This window comes from Enoplosus armatus, chromosome 4 (assembly GCF_043641665.1).
Source record: "Enoplosus armatus isolate fEnoArm2 chromosome 4, fEnoArm2.hap1, whole genome shotgun sequence".
Taxonomy (NCBI): domain Eukaryota; kingdom Metazoa; phylum Chordata; class Actinopteri; order Centrarchiformes; family Enoplosidae; genus Enoplosus; species Enoplosus armatus.
In genome coordinates this window covers 518092-530405 of record NC_092183.1, presented here as the reverse complement: position 1 = coordinate 530405, position 12314 = coordinate 518092, and the positions used below count along the sequence as shown (strand labels likewise).

Below are 12314 nucleotides of genomic sequence, written 5' to 3'. Positions count from 1 at the left end.
TCTGACGGTCTGGTGGTCTGACGGTCTCCTCTCCTCTGAACATGTAGGTTTGTCCAGCAGACGTCTTTAAAGGACTCATTGTCCTGCATCACAACTGTCATTACTTTTGTTGTGTTTGCTTTATTGTCATGGGACATCACATCTGCTTGACCAATCACGATCGATTGCCTCCCTTGTGACCCTTGTAAGTACCTGAACTTGGATTAAGTATCAGCTCTTGAGCAGAGCCCAAATGTAGTTCCAGGAACTCGTTCCCAAAGCGAGTCAATGGAAACATGTTTCATGAAGTTCCAGTTAAGTCTTCCTCACTTTATTCTGCTAATAATCAAAAGTATTTTGGGTTTTTATCTCCAAACATTAATGAGCTGCAGTTCCTTCGTTCCTGTAGGAACCAGTCCTCCCAGTGTGCTGTTGTCAGCGAGGGTGTGGTTCAGTGTGGTTCAGTGTGGGTCAGGAGGCAGGGCAGCAGTGGCGGGACCGGGTGGTGGTGGGGGACGTGGCTTCTGTACAGGTATAGGTCCAGTGTGGGCGGGGCAGGAGGGTACAGGTAGTGTGTGGGCAGGAACATCCTGCCGGCTTCAGCCAGCAGCTCCAAACCAACAGCTGACTGACGCTTCCACTTGGTTCTGACGGAGGAATCAAATCTGTCTTTATGTCTCCAGAAATACAGAATATATTTAAAGAACTCTAAAATATAAACGCAACAAGAAGTCATGAAAAAATAAACAGCCCCTGAAGATTTAGTTTAAGGCATTTAGTTTATTTCATACACACTATTATAACAAGTTCAAATATTAAGAACATCTGAATAAAGTCCCAAGCTGTTCACGGTGGAACTTATTGATTATTTATTTCGACCTCCAGCCAATCACAGAACAGGATACTCGTGGAACAATAAAAATAAATCCATAAATAAAGAGTCAGTGCTGTGCCCCCCCCCCCCCCACACCTCTGTCCTCTCTGTGATTCTGCACTAAAAGCTCCAGATTTGTTTCTGCATTAATTATTGATCATTAATTACAGAACACACTGCTGAATTATTGATCACACAACCAGCGTTCATTATTAATTGGGAAATGTCTCATGTCTCAATGTCTATCTACAGTGATACTGAACTCAGACAGACAGACAGGTTCAGAGAGACATACAGACAGGTTCAGACAGAGAGACAGACAGAGAGAGAGACAGGTTCAGAGAGACAGACAGGTTCAGAGAGAGGTTGGTGTTCTTAGAAAAGGTCTTTTATGTATGAAGTCTTAATATTTTAGACAGTTATCTATTTTAGAGGCTCAAAGTTAATGTTTTACTTTGGAAATCATTTAATGATGAAGATCATGTGGTGTGATCAAAAGCTTAAAAGAGCTACTGAATGGACTTCGAGGCGAGATTGTTTTTTTAATATTTTACCTCCTGTTTCTGTGATACAACCACAGAGACACAAAACAACCACAAAGAGACACAAAACAACCACAAGGAGACACAAAGAGACACAAAACGACTGTGCTCAGGGCCCGTTGTCTCATTATGCGTCCGTGCTTCTATGATACGTTACCTCCTGTTCTGGTACCAGGTCTTGACCTGGGTGTCGCTGAGCTGCAGTGAAGCAGCCAGTTCCATGCGGTCCTGGACACTCAGATATTTCTGTTTCTGGAAGCTTCTCTCGAGCCTCGACAGCTGCTGGTCGCTGAACGCCGTCCGAGCTTTACGAGGTTTCTTCAGACGGCCCGCCGCAGGGTCAGAGGCCCCGCCCTGCACTGAGTGATTGACAGGTAGAAATTACATCAGACCCTTCAGGTGATTGATCAGGAGGTATTTAAACCCCTCAATCTTGGAGATCTGAAAGATTCTGAAGGATCAACGTGACCAGAACCAACAGATTTGAATAATCCGTCACCTGGTCGACCGTTCAGGTTTGAGAAGCACCTGTTTGATGTCATGTTGATTTTTAAACTGCAATCTGGATTTACCAGGTAAAGCAGGAAAACACCCTGGGGCTGCAGACCTCAAGGGGCCCCAACAGTCCTAGGTTGAAGGCAGTGCCAGCCCTATTCATTTTCATTTTCGCGCATACACGGCAAACATTATAACTTTAATAGCAACAGCCGAGCGGCGCCCCCTCCGGCAGGTGGCGCCCTAGGCGACCGCCTAGTTCGCCTATGCCCAGAGCCGGCCCTGGTTGAAGGCCCCGCTAGTGGTTTAATCCAGTCCTGGCTTCAGGTCCTACAGAGAAACTGGAAGCTTCCGTTTGTTTTAAGGTGGAATAGATTTGACTTTAAGACACGAGAGGTCGTTTCAATCTGATTGTGAGGTCAAAGGTCACATTGACAGACTCCTTTCAGGTTTACATTCATGGACATGTTTAAAGTCTTCATCATCATCATGTGACTGCATAAAATCCTCGTTAGAGATACACACACACACACACACACACACACAAACTTCAACATTTCATTAACTGGAAATATGAAACCAGCAGGCGTTTGTTTAGAACAAATATTAGTTTATGATAATATCCTCACTTTCCGCCTGTGTTTGTGATGTCATTGACATGAAAGTGAATCTTTCAATAATAACATTTCCTGAATAATAATGAATTATTAATTGGCCTCTTTATTAAAACCATCAAAGGCAGCAGCAGAATAAATACACGTATTTAACTTTATTAATATATCACAATTAATGAGTTTTATATAAAAACAAACAGAAGACAAATGTGTAACAAGCTGCTGAAACTGTAAAAAAACAAAGAAGCTGATTTGATCCAAATTTAAAACAGAAAAGATCAAATATTTTTATTTTTCATCTGAATTATGAGCTGAATGTGTAATAAACAAGACATCCGTTCAGATTAATGCCTCTATGATATAGATATTGTTATGATTCTATAGTCAAATATTACCCTTTATAGTTGTCATTATTATTGTTGTTATTATTACATGAAGAAGAAGATCAGTGAGCTTAAACGAAATAAAATGAGAATAAATTAACGCTCCGTCCGCGGCGGATCAAAGTTAATTATTATTAAAGTTTATTTTCTGCAAATTAAAATGAAAATATTCTTCACGTTTTTAATGAAGTTTAGATATTAACTAATTATAAGGAAGCACGCGCTGTTTTACTTTAATAGCTGAAACGGTTTTATTTCAGATTCACATTAAAACACCATCTTTTTATTTTGTCCAGTTAAGTTTTTAGGATGAAACCAGATAAAGTTATTAAATTAGGCCGCTCTCACTTTTATTATTTAAAAATATTATTGTCATTAAAATGATGAAATGACTTCACAGAAAAGGACATTTTATTTTATCCTGACAGTCACGTGACCGTTTGATCCCAAATTACAGTTCTGTCATCATCAGCTCATCTTCTAGTTTTTTATCTTTCTGGTCTCCTACCTCTGGATTCACCGTCAGAAGAACTGCCGGGACTTTTCTCCTGATAGTCTTCTTCCTGTCCGGGCTGGAACGGCTCGGCTTCTAGCTCAGGCTGTCCCGGGTCAGAGTAGACCTGTCCCGGGCCAGGGTAAACCTGTCCCGGATCAGAGTAGGGCTGACAGTCCGCTAAGATGTCCCGGATCAGAAACGAGGAGCTAACGGTGCGGGGCTGGAGCAGCTGCAGGCGACCGGGCAGCAGAGCAAACTCCAGCCTGGGAGCAAGCTCTCTTCGCGGGGAAGGAGGCGCCGAGCAGCCGCTGCTGCTCCCCGGGCTGATCTCCGGAGGGTCTGCCCGGGAGAGGTGCGCGCCGGACGGCCTGAGGGAGAGCAGGGAGTCGATGCGGAACCTGGAGCAGCCGGAGGCAGAAACCTCCATCTCCGTCCGACTCTGAGTTTGTTCAGTCAGATGTTCAGTAGAAACATCTCAGCAGAAACAGCAGAAGTCCAGAAAACTTCTGCACAAAATAAAAGCCAGAACTATTGGATTGAAACCGGATCAATAACTGAAGCGATCGATCAGCAGCTGATTTCAGCACCAAGGACAGAGGGAGGGAGGGAGGGGGGGGGGCGGAGAGAGAGAGGAGAGAGAGAGAGAGAGAGAGAGAGAGAGAGTGTGTCTGTGTGTGTGTGTGTGTGTGTGTGTGTGTGTCTGTCTGTCTGTCTGTGTGTGTGTGTGTGTGTGTGTGTGTGTGTCTCTCTGTCTGTGTGTGTGTGTGTGTGTGTCTGTCTGTCTGTCTGTCTCTGTCTGTGTGTGTGTGTGTGTGTGTGTGTGTGTGTGTGTGTGTGTGTCTGTCTCTGTCTGTGTGTGTGTGTGTGTGTGTGTGTGTGTGTGTGTGTGTGTGTCTCTGTCTGTCTCTGTCTGTGTGTGTGTGTGTGTGTGTGTGTCTCTCTCTGTCTGTGTGTGTGTGTGTGTGTGTCTGTCTGTCTGTCTGTCTCTGTCTGTGTGTGTGTGTGTGTGTGTGTGTGTGTGTGTGTCTGTCTGTCTCTGTCTGTGTGTGTGTGTGTGTGTGTGTGTGTGTGTGTCTGTGTGTGTGTCTGTGTGTCTCTGTCTGTGTGTCTCTGTGTGTCTGTGTGTGTGCGTGTGTGTGTGTGTGTGTGTCTGTCTATCTGTGTGTCTCTGTGTGTGTGTGTGTGTGTGTGTGTGTGTGTGTCTGTGTGTGTGTGTGTGTGTGTGTGTGTCTGTGTGTGTGTGTGTCTGTCTGTGTGTCTCTGTGTGTGTGTGTGTGTGTCTGTCTGTCTGTGTGTCTGTGTGTGTGTGTGTGTGTCTGTCTGTCTGTGTGTCTGTGTGTGTGTGTGTGTGTGTCTGTCTGTCTGTGTGTCTGTGTCTGTGTGTGTGTGTGTGTGTCTGTGTGTGTGTGTGTGTGTGTGTGTGTGTCTGTCTGTCTGTGTGTCTCTGTGTGTGTGTGTGTGTGTGTGTCTGTCTGTCTGTCTGTCTGTGTGTCTGTGTGTGTGTGTGTGTGTTTCCTCCATCCCTCTTTTTATTTTCATGTTAACACTGAATTGTTTGTTCTTCCAGCATCAACATCAGAGTTCATATATCCAGTTATCAGTTTCCACAATGAACTAAAGCAAGGGTGGACCCTGTGGATCTGAGGGTCTGAGGTCTGAGGGTCTGAGATCTGAGGGTCTGAGATCTGAGGCTCTGAAGGTCTGAGGTCTGGGGATCTGAGGGCCTGAGGCTCTGAGGATCTCTGATTTGTGACGCTATAAATAGACCTGAATTGGATTGTAGTCACCCCTGAACATCGTGGCCCTGGTTACTGTTGTTGAGGCTACATCCATGAGCTGACAGTAAATGTGTGTTTAAATCATTTTTTAATGAATAATAACATACTCATACTAAGAATTCAAGAAAAACTAAATTTCATGATGTCAGATGTGACTGAACAACAACAACAACAACAGAAGACAGCATCATCATCACAGAGGCTTTTATTGACATATTGGGAAAAGAGTAAAGGTCCTGGTGTTGAACCCTGAGGGACTCCTCCTCCCTCCATCACCGTTCTCTGAAACACTGAATCAGACGTGGAAGGAAGAACGACACACAGATTTATGATGCTTCGTCTTTTTTATTTGTATTAGTGTCTGTTTACCCCTCAGCTCAGTCCAGACTGTACGTCCCCAGACCCTGACCTCCTCTCCTGGACACAGAGTCTGACTGACGGGCCCTGGACGCCCGGAGACGAGCCTCCTGGTCCCTGAAGGTGTCCAGAGCAGGAGGAACCTGAGAAGGAGGAGAGAGGAGATCATGTGTTTCCCTCAGAATACAAGATGACAGCGGACAGAAGGAGAGGAGGAGGATGAAGATAAGAAGATAAACAGATGATGTGAGATGAAGGAGGAGGAGGTCTGGGGGAGGAGGTGGACGTCTCTCTGACAGACGATAACAAGCTGTTAAATGTTTCATGAGGTAACGTTCAGCATCAACGTCAGCTGTCACTGATGAGAGAGAGGAGGCGACTCTGAGGAGGAGCTCATCTGTGTTGTCACCAGCAGGGGGCAGAAGAGAGCAGCTGCTGGATCTGGGACTAGTTTTCATTTGACGAGACAGCGAGACGAGACAGCGAGACGAGACGACAAGACAACGCGACGAGACAACGCGACGAGACAACGAGACAATGAGACAATGAGACAAGACGACGAGACAACGAGGCGAGACAATGTGATGTGATGAGACAACGTGATGAGACAACGTGATGAGACAACGTGACGACCAACGTGACGAGACAACGTGACGAGACATGACGAGACAATGTGACAAGACGACGAGACAACGAGACGAGACAACGAGACAATGAGACAAGACGACGAGACAACGAGGCGAGACAATGTGATGTGATGAGACAACGTGACGAGACAACGTGACGAGACAACGTGACGAGACAACGTGACGAGACAACGTGACGAAGCATGACGAGACAATGTGACAAGACGACGAGACAACGAGACGAGACAACGAGAAGAGACAATGTCATGAGACAACGGGACGAGACAACGTGATGAGATGAGACAACGAGACGAGACAATGTGATGTGATGAGACAACGTGATGAGACGAGACAACGTGACGAGACAACGAGACGAGACGACAAGACAACGCGACGAGACAACGCGACGAGACAACAAGACAACGAGACAACGAGACAATGAGACAAGACGACGAGACAACGAGGCGAGACAATGTGATGTGATGAGACAACGTGATGAGACAACGTGATGAGACAGCGTGACGACCAACATGACGAGACAACGTGACGAGACATGACGAGACAATGTGACAAGACGACGAGACAACGAGACAAGACGAGACAACGAGACAGCGAGACAATGAGACAAGACGACGAGACAACGAGACAACGAGGCGAGACAATGTGATGTGATGAGACAACGTGACGAGACAACGTGACGAAGCATGACGAGACAATGTGACAAAACGACGAGACAACGAGACGAGACAACGAGAGGAGACAATGTCATGAGACAACGGGACGAGACAACGTGATGAGATGAGACAACGAGACGAGACAATGTGATGTGATGAGACAACGTGATGAGACGAGACAACGTGACGAGACAACGTGACAAGAAACGAGATGAGACAACGTGACGAGACAACGTGATGAGACAACGTGACGAGACAATGTGACAAGAAACGAGATGAGACAACGTGATGAGACGTGATGAGATGAGACAATGTTATGAGACAACATGATGAGACAAGGAGACAAGGAGACACATTGTTTCTGGTCTCCTCGACCTCCTGAGGGACACATCTGTCTCTTCAGCTGCTCATTGCTGCACTGTGTTGAGCAGCTCGTCTCTGACTGAGTCTGTCTGCTGCTGAGCAGCTCGTGTTCAGTGGCTTCATCAGAGCTTTTATTCTGAAAATAGCTGGACTGAATCAGACAGGAAATGTGTCGTAAAACCAAAACTAGGAGCTAAAAGAGGCTAAAAGCTCCGTAGAGCTGCAGAGAAGGTGAGTTCTTCACTTCCAGAGACACTTTAATATCACAGTCAGGTGATTTAGTGTTTCTGTAAGAATATTGATCAGTGCAGCTTTAATAACAGCAGCAGCTGACTGTAAACAGAGGTTAGTACCTGAGTGAAACGGGGCAGTTTGAATGGAGTCTGTGTGACGGGCAGAGCTCTGCTCCTCCTCAGCAGGCTGGTCCAGGTGTCAGGAACACAACCTGGTCTTACCTGCACACACACACACACACACACACACACACACACACAGGTGTGTTACAGGACGACACGGTACGATCACTGTTTGATTGAGACATCAGAGCTCTTAAACTCACCTGTACACCTGTGACCAAATCTAATCTCACTCACCACTCTGCCTCTGTCTGTTTCCATACACGCTCTGTGTCCAGTTTATTATTAGGGACACCTGCTAATACTAAGTCAGTCTGATCCAGCAGTCCTGTGATAACTCCTCCTTCATGAAGCTTGAAGTGTTCAGTTGGTGTTGATTCACCTGTTGATCTGTGTTATACTGACAGGTGTTCCTGTTATTTTGTCCAGCCCTGTGTGTAATAACATTGTCATAATAATAACATTACAACCTTCATGAAGGAGGAGTTGTTACATTACTGAAATGTGTTTATGTATTTCTTGATTATATGTAAATGTGTTGATATGTATTTATTGATTAAATGTAAATGTCTTGACAGCTCTGTTGTTAAACAGATAAAAACATGAATCTTCACCTTCAGACAAACTGAATATTAGTTTCATATCTGTGGACTGATGAAGATTATTACAGCTGTGTGTCACATCCAGCACCTGTATAACTGTACTGCAACTGTAAGTCCTGAGATTCACCTGCTTTACCTTGTGGGGACCTGCATCATATTGTCCCCATGTAGAAGTTGAGTCCCCACAATGTGACCTTGTGTACACATTAACACACACAGTGAGCAGGCTGTGGGCGTTCGAGCTTCACTCTCTCTGTCTCTCACCCTCTGCAGCTGTTGGTGGTTGCTGGTTTGATTCCTGCTCAGCTGTTCATCCAGCCAGCGGCGAGCGTACTGATGCGAGAGGAGGTCTGACAGCGGAGACGGCGCCCTGATGGACAGATCGACCAGTGGCGCATTAATAACCAATAACCAATAATCAATAATCAGCTCTGTGGATGTTTTTCTGACCTGGTTGTGACTCCAAATGTGATGTCAGGCACCGCTGGGCGTCGTAAAGCCCCGCCCACCAGTTGTTTGGGAGTAGGGTTCTGGCTCTTGGTCCCGCCCCTCTGAGCCCGGTACTGACTCAGCTCTTTGGACGTCACCAGACCAGACTTCACTGCGTCCCGGTTCAGAGACACGAAGTCCGGAGCGACCGGCCGTTGAGGAGCAGAGTCTCCACGTCTGGACTGAACCCTCCAACTGGACAGAACTGACACAACAAGGTACAACGTTCAAACACTACAACTCCCAGCAGGCCTCACTGCACTACTATTGAATGCCTAAATAAAAAACCTTTCAATCATTAAAGCGTGAAGAACTATAAAGAACTGGTATTTCATACGACTTGGCGCCCCCTACAGGTTTCAGAGTGCAGTTCACCCTCATGGACAGCTGTGCACTGCATTTGTTGACAAGCGGAAGGATCTGGATTATCTTATGATCAAAAAGTAGCTGTCTGTCTGCAGCCTTTTATTTCTCGCCAACAACTAACAGCCAGATCGTCCGGCCTCTTGCTCGGTCACTCTCTCTTCTTCTTTTCTTATCTTCCTCCGTCAACATCCTCTTGGGTCTCTTCGTCTGTAGAGGCCGGACTGAGAATACAGAGCTAGACCCACGTGTGACGGAGTGCCATAAAGCGTTACGCACTTCTCGCAGGAGATCGTGCTGTTCAATCAAGTTCCATAGAGCAGGAAGAGGTCAGGGTAACATCTGAAGCTACTGACGCTGTTATTTTAAGGTGAAATAGTTCCATAATGTTGCTTTAAGAGTGAAATCAGTAATATTTATATGGAAGATTTAAAATGTGTAAATAACAACAAACCAAAGAAATAAATTCAAACACAACAAACATTATGTTTCCCTTTTCACTTTCGCTTCTTCAAAAAACAAACTATTTTATTTGTATTAATTATCAGTGACAATGCTGATCGAGTCGCTCACACTTGTCTGTATTTAACCTAAACCTGAAACTTTATTTCCCTTTGCAGGGCCCTGAGCTCGCCAACCAGATCAATACATTAACACACAAAACAGTCAAAGGCTGTAAGATGAAAAAGTATGTGTGAAATTGCTAATAAATACGTTCATGAATAGAAGCTGAACAAACGCATCAAAATAAAGAATTGAGAGGATAAACAGCAGAGTGGAAGCAGGAAGATCACAGAGACGCGTTCAGGGAGGATCAATGTGTTCAGATCTGAAACTGTCACACTGGAAATAACAGCTAACGTTAACTAACCTCTCAACAACCAGGCAGAAACGCTTCAAGACACACAAGACAATATAAAAACACACATAAATAGGATTTCATCTCAAGATGAAGGTTAAAGGTTAAGTAAAATAAGACAAATGTGACAAGATGTGAATAAATAGTCCCATATGTAATTGAATAAAATTCATCTCTGAGAGTCGGAGCAGACCTGCAGTTTGTTTCAGATCTGTGGAGCATAAAAACTGAACACTGCTTCTCCAGGTTCAGTTTAGACTCTGGGGACAGTTAGCAGACCTGAACCCAGACCAACTGAGAGGTCTGGTTCATAACGAAGCAGCAGATCAGAAATAAACCATTCAGTGATTTATGAACCAACAGGAGTGTTTTAAAGATAAAACCAAGTCTGAAATGTCCCCACAAAGATAGAGGAACACACACACACACACACACACACACACACACACACACACACACACACACACACAGGTCTGGTGTGTGTGTGTGTGTGTGTGTGTGTGACAGCAGTGATTGTTGCCTGAAGGCATGTTTCCTTCATGCAAACACACTGCGACAGCTGACCGCTGCTAAACCTCACACACACACACACACACACACACTCACACACACACACACACACACACTCACACACACACACACAGTACACAGAAAGTAACAAAGTACATTTACTCAAGTACTGTACTTGAGGTACTTTTGAGGTACTTGTACCTTACTTGAGTCTTTCCATTTTCTGCTACTTTCTACTTCTGCTGCGTCACATCTCAGAGGGAAATAAGATAAGATAAAATAATCCTTTATTAATCCCTCAGCGGGGAAATTTACATTATAACAGCAGCAACATAAGAGACACAAGTAAGAAAAATCAAGATATAGTAAATAAAAACAATAAAAACTAAAAAACTATAATTTACAAAAACAAAAGAAACGAAAAGTAAAGGAATTATACTGTATTGCACATAGAGAGAAGAAATGTTGGACTTGTACTGCACTACATTTATTTGACAACTTTAGTTACTTTTCAGATTATTAATTTAACAACATATTAATCAATTAATAAATAGACATATTATAGATTAATATACCTAGAAGAATATAAAGTAATTTCACCAATAAGCAGCAGGTTGGATATTAACATCATCCTTAGGGCCGTGTTCTGGAACTGACATGGAACAAGATGCTAATGTTTCAGTGTGGGGGCAGTTTTTGTTGTTGTTGTTGTTTACAGTGGGCGGGGCTTACCCTCTGCCACGCCTCCGTCTTTGAGCGAGCTGCTGCTGGTTCCAAATGTGAAATCTGGACCAGGACCTGACAGACCTCTGGACCTGGTTTGACCCAGAGACGCCTGCACACAAGATGGGGGACATTATCATCATCATCATCATCATCATCATCATCATCACCATCATTATAAAGTCAGTCAGCAGCGTCTCTAAAAGCTGAACACTGACTGATGTGTTTCACTGTGGAGGCTCAACTACCTGGAATCACATGGGTCCAGCTCTATCAGCCCCTCTATTAGCCCCTCTATCAGCCCCTCTATCAGCCCCTCTATCAGCCCCTCTATTAGCCCCTCTATCATCACCAGCTCACATGGTGTTTAGTCCTCATTTCATTTCATTGCAGCTGTTTAAATTCCAGTAGGGGAATGGGGGGGGGGGGGGGGGGGGTCACTGTTCATGCAGTCTGTGCTGCCATCTAGTGTTCTTCAGGAGGTTTTACACTGAGCAGGACACCAACAGTTTATTCACTGACAGTCTGACAGTTGATTATGATGTCACAAAAACTGCATGATGTCATCATCTACAACTAGTTAAAGGAATGTCTTATTTCTAACATCATTATAATAATCTTCTATTAATTAAGTCTCACTATGATTAACTGACGTAAAGCTGCTGAGAAACAAGTGAAAACTGCATCTCCTTCACAGTAAAAGCCCTGCAGCTCCTTCACAATAAAAGCCCTGCAGGTGGTCAGCGTCTTCAGTAGTTTGTTTCCTGTGACGTGACAGTGACTGAAAGTGATGCTGTGAGTTGATGCAGCGTCTCGTTCACCTTGATGAGCAGCGGATTGGTCAGCATGGAGTCTCTGACCACGCCCACCCTTGGTGATGACATGTTTCCTCTGTGACCGATGATGGAAACTGATGATGACGAGCAGAGTGAAGACTCCTCACAAAGTTTCCTATAGTGGACAGTGACAGCAGTTATTAATACTGTTAGTACTGCAGTACTGCTGTCAGTGGTGGAACAAGTATTCACACAATACCAATGTGTACTGCTGTAAAAATGTCTTTAAAGTTCATTCATGACGTTGGTTTGACAAAATACTCCCAACTCAAGGTCCTCTTACTGGCCTTTTCTGGAGCTTCCGGCCATGCCACATGGTCTTTATTTGCTCAGCTGTCATGGAGATTTAAGCTATCATGAGTGAGGTGGGGCGTTTTTTTATTTGGGTGAAGTGA

The 12314-nt window shown here is 44.7% G+C and overlaps 2 protein-coding genes across 2 annotated transcripts; both read right to left on the bottom strand.

The window, feature by feature from the left end:
- Positions 1 to 430: 430 nt before the first annotated feature.
- Positions 431 to 3810, bottom strand: barhl1a (BarH-like homeobox 1a). Its single transcript, XM_070905079.1, has 4 exons — positions 3529 to 3810; positions 3408 to 3486; positions 1553 to 1754; positions 431 to 626 (listed from the first exon to the last, which is right to left on the bottom strand). Exons 1-4 carry the CDS (start codon positions 3808 to 3810, stop codon positions 431 to 433), a joined length of 759 nt encoding a protein of 252 aa, XP_070761180.1.
- A 1728-nt stretch (positions 3811 to 5538) lies between these two features.
- cfap77 (cilia and flagella associated protein 77) lies at positions 5539 to 11967 on the bottom strand. Its single transcript, XM_070905129.1, has 6 exons — positions 11905 to 11967; positions 11093 to 11195; positions 8590 to 8833; positions 8404 to 8509; positions 7535 to 7636; positions 5539 to 5661 (listed from the first exon to the last, which is right to left on the bottom strand). The coding sequence occupies exons 1-6, from the start codon at positions 11965 to 11967 to the stop codon at positions 5539 to 5541; spliced, it is 741 nt and encodes a 246-aa protein (XP_070761230.1).
- Between the last annotated feature and the right edge of the window lie 347 nt (positions 11968 to 12314).